This window comes from Taeniopygia guttata, chromosome 1, assembly GCF_048771995.1.
Source record: "Taeniopygia guttata chromosome 1, bTaeGut7.mat, whole genome shotgun sequence".
Classification (NCBI taxonomy): Eukaryota; Metazoa; Chordata; class Aves; order Passeriformes; family Estrildidae; genus Taeniopygia; species Taeniopygia guttata.
In genome coordinates, this window is record NC_133024.1 from 104,400,215 (window position 1) to 104,415,617 (window position 15,403).

General features: G+C 34.2%; 1 protein-coding gene across 4 annotated transcripts in view; it reads left to right on the forward strand.

Annotated features, from left to right (window-relative positions):
• Window positions 1–15,403, forward strand: part of IL1RAPL1 (interleukin 1 receptor accessory protein like 1) — a 676,860-nt gene that overhangs the window by 508,078 nt on the left and 153,379 nt on the right. For 3 of the 4 annotated variants that reach the window (XM_072934853.1, XM_072934841.1, XM_072934845.1), the window contains one exon: window positions 150–224. The exons of the other annotated variant lie outside the window; for it this stretch is intronic. In XM_072934853.1, the coding sequence (XP_072790954.1) occupies window positions 150–224 (75 nt within the window). The remainder of the gene's footprint in view (window positions 1–149; window positions 225–15,403) is intronic. 4 annotated transcript variants of the gene reach the window in all.

The window sequence follows — 15,403 nt, forward strand, 5'->3', positions numbered from 1 at the left end:
AAGGAAAAGCATTTACAGTTACTGAAGGCATGAACATTATTAAAACAAAAGAAAACCAAAACCTTCTTGAAATAATAGGTATAAAACCAAGTCTTAGTCTACCCAATAATAATCAGAACACTACATATGTGAATTTCTTTCTTTTCTAGCGCCACTAACAGATAAACCACCAAAGCTTTTACACCCCTTGGAGAGTAAGCTAACAATTCAGGAGGCCCAGTTAGGTAAGTAGCAAACAGAACCTCTGTTCAAATTGTATGAAGGAATTTGATGTGTAAATGTATGATGGCAATGTGATGGCATGCTGACATTAATAATTTAATTGAAAAGACATTAAACGCATGTTGATTCCATGCAGAAATGTATGATATATCATTGACAAGATTGTTGTTGGCAAAAAAAATCTTAATAATTAATACTGAATGCTAAGCTTTTGGTTACTGATAGTAGGTTTTATTTTGCTGAAAGTCAACAGTGACCAGATTATCTGAACTTTTCTTTCTATACTTTCCCTTCTCTGTAATATTTATACATATTTACTCTGGGATTCATTGGGATTTTGTGGTTTAAGTTCCGCTTGGAAGACTTCTGTGCTTTGTTGGCAGCAAAGATATTTTCATAATTACAAAGGTTGTGCTGGGCAAATCGTCCAGCAAACATTAGTGTTATCATAATAGCATCTGATAATTCTGAATGTATGGATATTTATACATAGATGAATTAAGAGAAATTGATGCATGAAGAAAGCATTTTGTTTCACGAATGATTTATCACTTTTATGTCCTACTGCTGCAGAGGTAATGAGGGCTCCAAAACTGAGTGCCTGAGTTACTAGATTTTGCAGGATATGGAAATTTATCTCTTTTGTGGGTTGGCAATGAGGGCAACTTGTAAGAAACAAACAGTAGGTCACACTGGAATTATGCTTTGATGTCAGAACAGTAACCTATTGATAGATTTTCTAGCATGTTGGCTACAGCAGAAAATGGAAACCAATCTGGTGGAAACAAATCTCGTAGGAAAAAGTATATATAAATCTCATAGAAAAAATACAGCAAGTAAAGCTCAGTACATTCTGCAACACAACATCAGAAAAAGCAGAAGGCTTGCAAATTAATTCTGACAGTCATTGGCAGAGAATTTTATGGTGATTACCATCTTATGGCTAATAGTGGCCAGAGAATAACTAATAGTTTATTTGCTATAAGTAAACTATTACTTTGAATTATTCAGACTATCCAGGTAAATTTCTAATATGCTGATATACAAGTTTTTTTAGAAATCAATTTAGAGAAAAGGAGATCTGTAGCATGTTTCCTTCTAGAGCTACTTTCTATTATTCTGAAGGTATTGTTTCTGATACACTGATTCAGAAAATCTTTCCTGTATGCCAGTCCTCAATGATTTTAGGTTGTTTGTACACAAGACCAGGAAACAGAGAACAAAGTGACTGCATTTTTTTTATTTTTAACTAATGTTGCTTACTGAGATATTTTTGATGGGGAAAAAAAAAAACCAAAAAAAAACCAGAAGGCAGAACTTTTCTGGGCTTTGATATTGTCCTGCTAAATATACTGCATGGTGAGGGTATTTCAAGAAGAGTGTAATTATTAATGGCTAGCTAGAGGCTTTTTGTCTATGAGTTTTAGAATTATTCTCAGTTTTGATTTCTGTTTTAAGAAACATATCAAATAATTTGAAAAGAGCTGGGTTTGAAAAATACCTTCTTTGGAAAACGAAATAGTTGTGAGTTAATATAAAAGAGTTAACTTGAAAACATCACTTTCTGACACAGATGGGAAAGCCTGACCATAAATTTATGTGAAGTTACAGTACTTACCCTTATATCAAGTAGCTATAATAATGTATTAATTTGTTGTTTAAAAGCCTGTGAAAAACCTGTGAGAACTGGAACAAGTGAAAAAAAATGATAGTTCCCTAACATGAAAACTGTGTTTTTCTGCTTTAAGATTTAATGCTTTAGCTGTGCTGGATAACCTTTGAAAGGTCTATGTTTCCCTAAGGACAGCCAGTGTTCATTTCTGGGGGTCAGTTCATACCTTACAAGGATGCAGAATATTTTAATGTTGGAATAATGCCAAGGTTCACTTAGAGAGCTGTTGAAGCTAGGACAATTCTACTCAGCTGAGGGTTGGGGTGGCCACATTTTGTGGCCAGTCTAGACAGAATGTGTTTGGGGATGGTGTGTTTGTCATTTACTTGGAAAATAGAAGTGTTGGTGGATGCTGGAGAAGTAGAATGCATGATATTCCCATTCCCAAAGAGAAGACAGAGCAAGGAGCTAGGAGCTTGGGGCAGCCCAGGATTTCTTTAGCAGGTAACCAATTGCTGGGGAGCTGGGGCAATCCCTGCTCTCCTGCCACATTTCTGTCCTCACCTTGCAGAGTTGGAGATGAAAGAGGTTACGAGTGTGTGTCAGGGAATGTTCTGGGAGGTCGTACCTACCTTACAGGGATGTGTGTAGCTCCAGGTGCACATGATGTACCGAAAAGTCAATAGTGATTGTTCACCTCCAAATCTTCCCCTGCTGTTCCCTTGCTCCACAGACCTCTGTGGAGCAGTGCTGGGCACACTCCTGAGAAAGACCTCAGTAATACCAGTGTATTTCTGTTGAAAGAATTACTGGAATTCAGTAGTTAAACAGAATACCTCCATGAAGTATCTAAACGGAGGTGTATCTAACTCCCAAGACATATCTAAGACGCATCTTATTCACTGCTGGGTGACAGACATATGAGGCATAGTGGGTTCTTTATGCACAGCAATTAAAACTAATGCCATGGGACCACAAACCTGTGGTGTTATTATCTTGCTTGGCTTCCATAAAACAGCATCAGACCAGGATGTGACTGCAGGGAGGAGTTTCTCTAAGGGGTGACTGATACAACTTAAGTCAGACTTGCTGAGGCCAAAGGTGAGAAACCAGAGCTGGAGAACCTGCAGATCTCAATCCTAGGAACTCACAGGCTCCCATCGTGCTCCAGGTATCCAGAGCTGTTTGAGGAAAATGTGTCATGCTATTCAGCTGGTATTTGGGAGTGTGTTAAGCATGGCTGTGCTGCAACCAGCAACTTTGGAGAGTCACAGGGGTCTTGATACATCATCAGAAATATCTGTTTATTTCACTGAATAGTAACCAGAAACACACGAGATGGAAGCACAGGATAAAAATTGAAGGAGAATTTAATTTCGCAAAGGCTTTTCATATAAAATAGCATGGGAGAGCTAGGGAATGAAGTGCAAAAACCTAGATGAGGAAAGAAAGATTAGTTTCTGGACTTTATATTTTCTATTTGTTACTTTGCTTCCAATTTTGCATTTACTTAATCCTGTTGCAAGGATAAAAAATTCTAATTACATTTAAGCTTTTCTCCTGTTAAAAAGGCTTTTAGATAGATATGTGACCCCAGGACAGACTACTTCTCCGGAAACAACATCTCCAGATAAAATATTATGTTAAGCACACTCTTCAAAAGATTGTGTCCTGCAAACTTGGAGGTGTAAGAAGACAAAGAATGTTTTCAGCTCTGAGCCATTCTGTGGTCTAGCAGCAGCATGGGCCAGGAAAAGAAAAGCTGGCAATGAGCAGGAGGCCAGGGGAAGCAAGGCATGAGAATGAGGAACATAATGACCAAGGAACTGAGTTCCACAATATTCTTCTTCTTACCTTCAACATGCAAGCCAAATAAAATGTACAAATCCCTAATAACATGAGACCCCTTTGAAATAATAGTGAAAACACAAACCTGAAAAGACTAACACAGACCTGTTCAGGAAGGAACTAATTAGCATTGTTCCTTATATATCAGAAATACTAAAACTTTGTGTAACTATATTTTTAATTTTAGAGTCATGCAGATGTTATGTATTTATGATAGAAATAGATCATATCCATTATATGTACATTTATTTTTAAAATTATATTCTGGGAATTTTTACTGGTAAGTTCTGAGTCTTTTCAATTTCACCTTTGAGGTTACAGTATTTGTCATGCCAACTGTCCAATATCTGCCCCCATCAAGGAAACAAAGAATACTATTAGCCTGACTCAAAAAAGTTGGATTTTAGTAACCAATTGGTTCATGTCATGTCACTAAAGAAGAAAAATGTGATTCCATAACAGACAATAATGGATCTGGATTAAAAAATTACAAAACATGAAATAATTATTTTCTCACAAGCTAGTTAGCCTCTGTCTTCCCCATTTTTCAATATGTCTCCTGGTTCTGCACAGGGATGCAGTTTGACATGCCAAAAATCACCCAGAAAAATAAAGTTATTGTTGAATTATTTTTAGCTAAGTAGGCTTGATGTTGGAAAAGAGAAACAAACAAACAACCCCCCCAAAAAACAAAACCCCCTAAAAACCACAAACAAACAAAAAATGTAATAAAGTATTTCCAGCACTATATTAATGGACCTAAAACATAAGTTTGTACAGGAACCAAGAGACTTTCCCTGTCATCTGAATAAAGTGAATTTTCCTAAATTGTATCCAACCCAAAACATTACTTGTGACCAAATACAGACTGAATCCCTGTCCTGTTTTTATCTAGGGCATTATTTTGATAAAATTAAATTAACTGTTACATAATGAATTAGGGCTTTCTTCTTTCTCAGTCTTACCTGCACAGATTCAATGTAAAAATTCATTGAACAACATTTAGTATATTATTTCTAAGGTAGTAATAGAAAGAAGCTCCCCATCAGGGACAGAAGAAGGCTGGTTCATTTAGAGCACTGTGTTGTCATAAAAATTTTCCACAGAAATTGACCTTGTTAATGACAAGAGCCATCCCTAACTAGATTAATCAGTAGATGTATAAATAAATTAACTAAAATAATATGCAATAAGTAGCAATCAGTGATTCCTTTCAGGATGGAAATTGAATTGAAAGAAAATTGAGAATTTTTATTTCTACAAATTACATGTAAATGCTCTATTCCCTCGGCAGCACAAACATTGTTTTTTCATTATATGAAGAATTTCAAGTTTATGTGCTTACATCAACTGTCATTTAAAAAAATTGTACCTTTTTTGATCATGTATTTCAATTGGACACTAGCTCTTTGATATATTCTATAATTAGATCAACATAATATGGGCAACAGTTTCACATAAGAATAATTAAAACAGTAAATTCAAAATTTACTTCCCCAATGCCATGCAATTTATTTTAGATTTATCTAAGAGCTTGGATTACTCTTTCAATAAACAACTTGAGGAGTTTGAAATTTCTTTTTACTCTTTGAACTAATTATTGCAAAAAGTTAGTTTTAAACAAAGTAATGTTTTAAGAGTTTGTTTTTTTTTTTTAACAAGAAATTTATAACCTTAATGTTCTGAAACATTTTGGTTTAATATTGTATAATTTCCTGGGTAATACTCACCTAGTGAAACATTAAGAAAAAGTTTTGCTGAAAAACTCACATAATTAATGACTTAACTGCAGACTAGTTCATAAAAAGTGAAATATTTGAAACCTATTGTAAATGGATAAAGAATATATATGCTATTATTATATGGGAAAAAACCAAGGAAAACCACAACAAAACCTCAAGCAAACAAATAAAAACTAACAAAGAAACAAAACTACAAGAGTTTTTTGACAATTTTTCCTACCAAGACATAAATGAAAATATAAATCAACCATTCAGGAAAATCTCACAGGGAAATATTTATCTGATTGGGGCAGAAGTTTGCATTTTGCTGTTAATTTTGCTGTCTTTTTGTCAATGATAATAGCTAGATATGCCAAGCAGCTCAAGCCCTGTTGTTGCAGGCTCTGAGGACCATTATTGGAAGAGACACATTGAAAAATGGAGAGCCTGTGAAGTGTCAGAAGAAGCAATAATAACAGCAGCGAGGGGTTTTAAGTCCATTTAAGCAAATTTAATAAATGGATTATTGTCTGCTTTTTTATAAATGTGCTCAAACAGGATAATTTGGTTAGAAGGGAAGAAATTATTAAAAAAGGTTCTCCTTATTTCTCTGAAGCAGTTCTATTAGGAAGTTCAGAATATCCAAACACCTGCTTTAGCATGTATGTATTTTTTTCAGTCAATCCAAATGCAACCTGACCACAATTGCACACAGACACTTTTACATGTTCTAATTTAAACAGGGAAAATAATTTTAAATTTTCTTCTTGACATTTTCAGCTCAGCTTTCAAATTGCAAAGACAGGAGCATAACATTAAAGTGGGCTCCCAACAAGGGCCTTCACTCAGGAAAAATAAAAAAAATCTAGTGAAGAGGGTGATAAGGGAGGTTTTAATCTCTAAAATCTGACTATCCAAAAAAGAAAAAAAAAAAAAGTGCTTGCAAGGTACCCTACACTCCCTTCTTAAAACTTTTAAACTTCAGTTTGCATTAATCCAACTATTCTGTAGCCGAGGCTGTCCATGAAGGGCCTAATACAGTTTACTGAAGAGACAATGAGTGAGTCAGAAACACTGAACTGTACTAAGGAAAAATTTGTGGTTACAGCTCAGTGACATGTCAACTGATTTTCCTTCTACTCTTTTTCCTAATTTAATCAAATCCAAAGAGGTCATGGTTAAGATATTAAAATTAGCATATATATTTTAAAGCCTTCTTTTTCTCTCTTAATTCACTTGTGTCTGAGAATAAATATATATACACATGTACACATAATCTCCCCCTCTATATATAGCTATTTATTTCCCTATGGACAAAATTTGACAATGCATTTGTTCAAATTTTATCCCACTTTATCAATTCTTTCTCTGGGGCACATTTATGTGATTTAATGGTAGAAGTGTAAAACTTTTTTATTCGTGCTCGGTTATAATCCATGGAGAAACATCTGCTCTAGAGTGCTATATAACATACTTATCTGTGTTAAACATCTGAACAGAATTCTATGAAATCAAAAGTGTCTGTTCAGTATCTCTGCAACTATGTCAATTTGATTCTTTATGTACTGATTAGGTATATGAGAATATTCTATTTCAGATTGCCTGTGTAATACAACCCAGCTTATTTTGATAATATGAGAAGACTATGAAACCTGAGATGACTGTATTTCAGTTGGATCATCCTGGATAATTTACGACTTCAACAGTCAAAAATTGTATGTTCCTTACTCTTGGAGTGAAATAGATAAAGCAAAACCTTTGTAGGAATACTCTGTGGCAAAGAGCAGGACACAAATTATTGTAACCAAGATCATATTAAGTCATATTAATATTAAATCATTAAAATTAAATCATATCACACAGAAATAAATGCAATTTAGCCACATCTAGTATATTATTTCATGTCCTAGAAAGACATTAATGTTATGCATTTAAAAAATCAGGAATCATATTGTTCTGTGATCATTTTTTGCTAGATTTTTTGCTTCAATCTATAGTTACTGTTTCTGAATTATATGTAGGGGCTTCATCATAAATGATGCTGAAAAACAAACGAGTGTTTGTGTTAAAAAAACCCCAGATAATCATACAGTGGTGCTATGCACAAGCATTAAAATGTTAAACAGCAAATGTCAAACTCAAAAGTTTAATAATATGTACTATCATTAATAACTGTATTTAAATTAACTAACTCGTCCAGAATATCTTGCTGTAGGGATACAGTTCTCTTGTGAGCAGCAAAGTTAATCATACATAAAGCTCATCTCAAGAATAATGTATTGGTGGACTGAGAAAAAGTAGTCCAGTTTTTACTCAGGAATTTACAGTTTTTACAGGAATTAGTCCATTTTCCAGTTCTAGAATAAATGCTTTCCAGCCTTATTGGTAAAGTCAGCATGTGCTCATGCAGTTCAAAGGAGTAGTTTTACAGGAAGCTGCATTGAACACTGATTTTGTCTTAGACATACTGTGGGTTTTTATTAAGATTTAGTGCTGCACACAAGTTTAATTCTGAAAAATACATCTAAATTTGCATGCATTCTTAACAGCAAAAATTACTGGGGATTCGAGGGCTTGTCAGGTCTCTAGAAAATAGAAGGTTGTTTGAAGAAGCACTGAGGGTTTGGAGGGCTTAAATGCTTTTGATAAACTCTTCCAGTTTAGAACATAGTAGTGTGGATATTTTTAAGCAATCAGCTGAACAGGATCTTTTTTTATATTTGTTAACAGATGAGTAACACTGAGACTCCATACTGTGCATTCTGAAGTTCTATTCTTGTCTGTTTTCATAGGATATTATGGATGAATACACAGGATATAAAATCTCAAGATCTAATCAACTTATGTCTTATATATCAACTTATATTAAAAATATTTATTTGTAATAAATATCCAATTTGTTACCTATGTAATTTTGCATATTTAACATCTGGGAAAATTGAAAATAAAGAAATAATACTCACAGAAATGCAACTCAGTGCCACATAGCATAATTGATATTAAAAAATGAAAATAATTCCAACAACAGTTTACAGATAGCATGTAATATAAAGCTTTATATAGCATTTTTTTAGTAATGTATGCATGATGAGCTATAGGTCAGTGCATGATTTTGTTTTGGGATAGGCTTGAGAATATTAGGATGCACAGGGTTATTAGTCTAAACTTCTTATTGACAAGTAAGACTGGCAGTGTGTTCAACAGTCACATGCCAAACATAACTGGTGCTCTGTACCTGTCTGAGAATGTTTTGAAGAGTTAGAAACACAAGGTAACACAGCAGTATTTTCTACAAATTGTCCTCTTTTAATTTGTTATTCTGTTGCCTGAGGTAAAATTTTGACAATGGACTACTTAGGTACTTTTGTTCTTTTCCACACAAGAAAGTAAAATATCACCTGAAACAAGAGGTTTCTTGAGTACTTAGTTTTCATGCCAATCTGAAAGTATACACAAATAAAAGACCAAATGCAAAAAAACCCAGGTGTTAAACACTTGTTTCACTGCTCAGAGGCAAGTCACGAGAAACATGGAGCTAGGAAGTTAAAGGAGAGAGAAGGCATTCAGTCCAGTAAACCCCAAATTTAAATTTACAGCATGTAGGTGTTTGTGAGGCCTGAGAATTTACCTGGAGCTCTTCAGCAAATGTCACCTTCTAATGAATCAGTCATTTAATCTGCTTAAAGTGTTCTTCACATAGTTATGTGTTGTATTACCAGTATGCTGGTGTCATTCCAAAACCTAGTTTACAACAACTGAAAATATTGGAAAAGAAATATTGGACAAATTTTATACTCACCATGAAACAAAATGTATCAAATAACTATTCATGTTAACTACAGGAATAAATGAAGCACATACTTCTGTAAACCATATTAGGCTTATTTAGAAAAAAATTATAACAACCATTGCAAAATTACTTCTCTGTACACTAATGTAATGAATAGATTGGGGATGTGAGGCTGTAGGGTTATAAGTTTAGTTTCTTTCACAGCTTTCAAAGCAATTAATTTGAAGTGATAAATGCTTGTAATTTTTAATCATTCATTCACGGTCAGATTTTCATGAGATATCTAAGAGCATGCATGGTACATTTCTTCTCATTAAAAATCAAAGGAGGACTAACTTCTTGGTGCTGATTTTATATGTTTAGAGATTGATACAAAGATGCCAATAGGTTTATAGTAGAGAATTTTTGTGGGTTTCTTGTGTGTGGTTTTAATCTCCCATAAATTTATATTAAACAGAGAATTCATTCCACTTAAGTCAAACTTAGAGGATTTCTGTTTGGAAGACCTATTTAACTATTAATATGTTCAATACTCATATAAAACATGACAACTTAAAAATACAACAACCAATTTTTTTTTTTTTCTTTGTCAAGTGGCAGTTAACACAGCTGATATCTCATCATAGCAACATTATCCAAAGTGCCATTTACAGTATCCCAGTGCTTCGGAAAGGTCAGGCACTTAAAAAAGCTTATTAATGCAAATATTTTACATTATGTCATACTCATTGAGATTATTCATCTTAGGAAAAACAAACAAACAGAAGTTACATTTAGAAAAGCAAAATCCAAGACAAAATATTTTGGAACTGCCGTTCCAAAATAAGAATGTTCAGAATAATTTACTTACTATAGTGGACACACACGCAAATGTGTTACCAACAATAATAGTTCAACATAGTTTAAATCAAAACCTAAAATGAGGACTAAAATTTTATTGTAGTAGTTACTGGAAGGACACATGCAAGGCATAACTCATTGTATTTGAAAGACTTTTCCGAGTGTTCACACCATTACAGTTCACTGCCTGCATTTTAGTTTTATGAATACTCACACCTTTTTTCAGAACTGGTTTATTTAGGGAGTTCCTTTTATCAGTCTGTCCCTGAGGAAAGGAAGAAAATGGAGGTAGAAAATGGAGTGTGGTTTCCAGGGCAGACTGAGCTGGCAGTTCAAAATGTTCCTACTTTTACAGCAGCAAGCGGCCTGGGGAGGAGAAAAATTTTTGCTACTGTTTCCAGCAATTTCTGGATAGGCAAACCCATAGGTCTTGTTGTTTTCTGTTTAAAATTGTTCTGATACAGCCACATTTAAAGAGAAAATTACCAAAAAAGCTCAACATAAACCCCCTTTTAGAGTAAGATGCACAAAACCCATTAAAATGCCTAACTTCTGCTGCTGTCAATACCTTTGTGTTCCTGCTATTTTTACATTAGGAAGAGTGTTCACTTTTTTCAGTTGAGACTCAAATAGGCTCCTGAATTAGTCAGTACAGCCTCTTGAGAGGACACAGAGTTTCACCTGGCAGCTATGCCAGCCATTAATGGTGTGATGTTTCATGATTGCTTTAAAGAGGTGTAAATCTGTGCTGCTCTGACAACTGCCTCCCCTCACCCTCTTATTTCATCCAGCTTCAGCATTCTTCCTTACAGGGCTGCAAAGCAATTTAAAGGAAAGGAAACCAATTTAAACTGGATGATGTTCTATACTGATGGTGACATAAGTGCAGCAAACCATCATGCCAATACTTGGTGAGACTGGGAATTGCAGCCAGGGAGAAAAGGTGGAAGAAGGTGTTTTGGCTCAAACTGATTATGAAACATCACTCTAAGTCTACACTTGGTCACAATAAGTTCCCAAAAAATGTCAATATAGATCAAGAGGCACCTGCATGACATAAATCATATCACACCACAGTGGAACTGCTTTGCAGCTACCTACATCTTCCCATCAAGGTGGCTTTGCCTGGACTTTGGCAAACTGACAACTTGTTCCATTCCCTGCATAGGATTTTTTCAGACATCTTTTTCAGAGTATTTTTTTCAGGCATCTGGGATGACATACCTGAACTTGGGCTGTGTGACTGTCTTCTTTCATGACACATGTACGTAACAGGTGAATCAATGCCAAATTCCAAAAATATACTATAATATAGCTTTCAGAAGCATTTTACATTGAGCCATATAACAAGAGGAATTTTACAAGATGAAATGGAAAAGGTGTGGTATATCACAGAAATTTATAGCCCAGGTCTTCTAATATGTTTACATTTTTGACTGCTAAATTTGTTGAAATGTAGCTCCATTAATTAAGATGTGTCAATGATTTGCCATGACCATGACAAGGACATAATTACTTTGATATTATTTAAAGCTATATTGAATCACACTGCTACTTAATTGACTATCTGATATCTAGTTAAAGAAGTTTGAGAGCAAAGCAGACATTTAACTGTGATAAAAGGAAAAATGGTATTACTCATACCAACTTTTTAATTAGATATTTAGTTAACTTTGTTTATCCATTGTTCTTTCTCCATCTCATCTTTACTCATCAATATGAGTAACAAGCACATTGTATGATGGTTCTTGTTTTTCTACAGAAGTGCACATGATAGGTTAGACATACTGAGAACAACATAGCAAATCATTTTTGGTGGTCATACTTCACAGCTCAGCAAAATTGAAAGATAATTTTGATTTAGAAGGATGATATTTTATTTGGTGCATTTTCAGTCTCTTAATGCTGTCATGTCAGAAGATTTTCAGGCATTTTTTAGTTGTTCCTCTTAGTGGCATGAAAAAAATGAAATTGTTTCTGCATTTGAAACATTGCTTTGTTATGAAAAATTCACTGATTTTAATATAACCTGCAACAGTAAGGTTGTTGACTCAAGGTTATCTGTACAATACATTGAAAAAGTCCAATACATACAATACATTGTATGGTTAATGTAAGGATTGAGTGATATTTTATTTTTACTTTTGTCTAACTTGGTGTTGCAGGCAATTATCCGTGAAAATGGTTCCAAATTAGTAATTTTATGAGTAAATCACTTTTGTTTTGAAATTATTTCCTTTTTCCCTTTCAGTTGAAACTAGATTTTTCTTTAGGAAAATTGAGCTGCTGTGTCATCACTACTAACGCCAAACTACCAAAGCCCCACTCTGACTGTGTTCAGTGAGTCTTCACACACATCCTTTTTCTCAACTCCATGTAATTAGAAAACAGAGTTCCAGCCTGAAGTAGACTAAAAGAGAAGACTGTACTAAGCATCTCTCCAAGTTTGAGGATCCCCTCCACTCAACTTTGCTTGTCATTTACAAGTGTTATCTTTATTGTGGCAAGATGGTGTCATTGCCTGATCCATCGCCCACCCCTCTGCAGTACCCCTGCCCCTCTCTCTGGTTTCGCTTAACAAGTGTGGGTGTGGACCAACTCCTCTGAGCTGTCATAATATCCCAAGGCATGAGATGTAATTCATGAGGGTTTGTGTCCTAAATTCAGTATGATTCATTCTGAATTAACCTAATGGATGAGGAGATACAAAGCGTTGAACTGCCAGTAGCAATTTACAAGCCACCCACGGATGAAAATAAGGACTTCAGTAGTTTGAGATGTCTAAAGAGGGAAGCTGGTGCAGGTATTGCTGGTTACTTTGAAGCCACTTAATTTGGGTCTCAAGTGGGACTGACTTGTAGATGAGCTGAGTCTCAGTGCTTGACCCCAGCAGCATTTCCTGAGTTATGGAAGATAAATCATTGCTGAAGTTTAAGGCCATGGGGTTTTCTTTGCTTTCCAAAAGACTCACAATATTTGTTATCACTTGCTGTGGCACAAATGTTTTGCAATTCCTTGAACTGTGGTACCACATTTATGATTTAAATAACAATATAGAATCCTTCCTAAAACATCAATTATCATGTTTGTCTATTCAATATGTAACAGCTTCTTCACAGTTAGTAATGATTAGTTTATTTATTTATGATCAGCAACTTACCTACCCCCAAGTACTTTATCGATCATATTTACAAAAGTGTAGATAAATTTGCCTTGCCTATGAAAACACAACATGATATTACATTTGAATTAAAACTCTGGGGTTATTTGAAAATTAATTAGGAAACCCAACACAGATAATAATCTAAAAATTATTACCAGCTGTTCCTGCTGTTCATCTTTTACAGCTCAGAAATACATGCAAATAGGTTAAAAGACAAAAGTATTAAAATCTGAGCAAAATTAAAGTGATTTTTAATAAATTTTTACAATTTCAACTAGAAAAAAATGTGATACTAGAGAGTCTATAGAATGAAAATCCAATTATCTGTATGATCAGTTTTAGTCCCCAGTAAATTCCATACATAACATTTTTTAATGGAGTATAAATTATTTTTTTAATGAAGGATAAATTATTTTAAAGCCAGCAGTCTACCTTTAAAAGCAGCTTTTTTAAAAGGGAAAATGGTTTTTAAAGGGAAAAGTTTTTTAAAAATGGAAAATTAGTGGCATCCACATATAGCCTATGTATAATATGGGCATAAATGTGACCAGATTACTGTAGATGTAGATTTTACAAGCTGTATGGAATAACAATACATTAAAAATCCAAACATTTTCTCATACAGAGATGAAAACCCATATCCTGCATAATTTTCCTTATGGTAGTAAGCCATAAGTGTGTTTTAAAAGACAAGGAGAAGCTGGATTTTGCCAGTTGAGTGTTTTCTAACAGGTAAGAAAAAATATTTTTGAGCAATTGTTAAATTTTGTGTTTAAATTTAAGCAGAGGAAAGATAATAAAAAGAGAGAGGTTTTTTTAATAGTTTTCATCCTTCCTCATGCATCTGTGCTACTCAGTTCTGTCTACTTAAAAAATTGATCTAAAGAAGAATCAGTCGCTGATTAATGAAGGTCAAGACTTGTAAAGATCTGTGCTGCCTCCTTAAAAACATAAGATGATAACAGAAATTGGTGGCTTGAGAGAGCATCTCTAATGTGTACTTACAGGAAATAACTTGTGTTGTAATAATGTTAGGATTTTTTTCCTTTCATGACCAATCCTGGAAAAAGTAACTGTCAGAATCTATACATTAATTTTGATTTAAGTAGAAAATACTGTTAAGAATGTTTAAATTATACATTTTTTTTTTAAATTTTACTTTTAAAAACAAACTGTTTGGAGTCATAACTTAAAAATATCATGAGGTAAAAATCTGGCATATGTAAGTAATGATAAAGTTATTTCAGAAGCATGGTATTGAAAAGCATTGTAAGAGTTTCTCCTGTCTCAAACTTTTTCTGATTCTCTTAAGTCAGTCATTTTCAGTTGTCTTTGCAATTCAAACCCTTTCCAGTACGTAAGATGAGATTCGAGATTTCGTATCTATCAAAGCAGCATGACCCCCCTGTGTGGGGAATAACACATTGCATGTTGCAGAAGTCTGAATAAGTTGCTTTTATGAAGCTAAATTATATTACATTAATACTATTCTATACTAGACTAAATCATACTAAAAAGATACTAAAAAAAACCCTTGACTGTCTCCAGACAGTCACAACACAGCTTTGACCCAATTGGCCAATCAAAATAAATAACCATCACCGGTGTCCAATTAACAAATCACTCTTCAATAAACAATCTCCATAACACATTCCACATGTGCCAATCAACAGGAACAGTGAATAGAGATAAGAATTGTTTTCTTCTTTCTCTGAGCTTTCTCACTGCATCTCAAAACTTCCCAGGAAAAATCCTGGGAGAGAGACTCATGTCTCTCTCTGTTCAGAGAACGTGAATACCACATGTATCTTTGTATGGAGAGAAATGTTTCAGAAGCCTGAGTACAATTGAAACAATTCTGTATTAGAAAAGCAATAAAATTGATTCTTTAAAGACTTAAAAAGCACTCTCAATATTTTATGCTAACTGCATGTAAAATGTACCGTCTCTCCTTCCCACTCTCTAGAAGGCTGTACACTTTTCCCTTTAGTAATCTTCCTTGCCTGCTGGAGATAGAGATTTACACACAATACTGCTACCATCTATTTCCTTCCCTAAAGGGCAGAGCCCTTTTTTGTGGTTTTGTGGATTCCAATTCAGTTTCTTACTTTTCAAACTTTCTCTATTTAGACAGTCTCTACCACCCTTATGATAAATATTTGTTTCTTGTACTGAATAATTATGACTTTCTAGTCTGGGTACTGCCT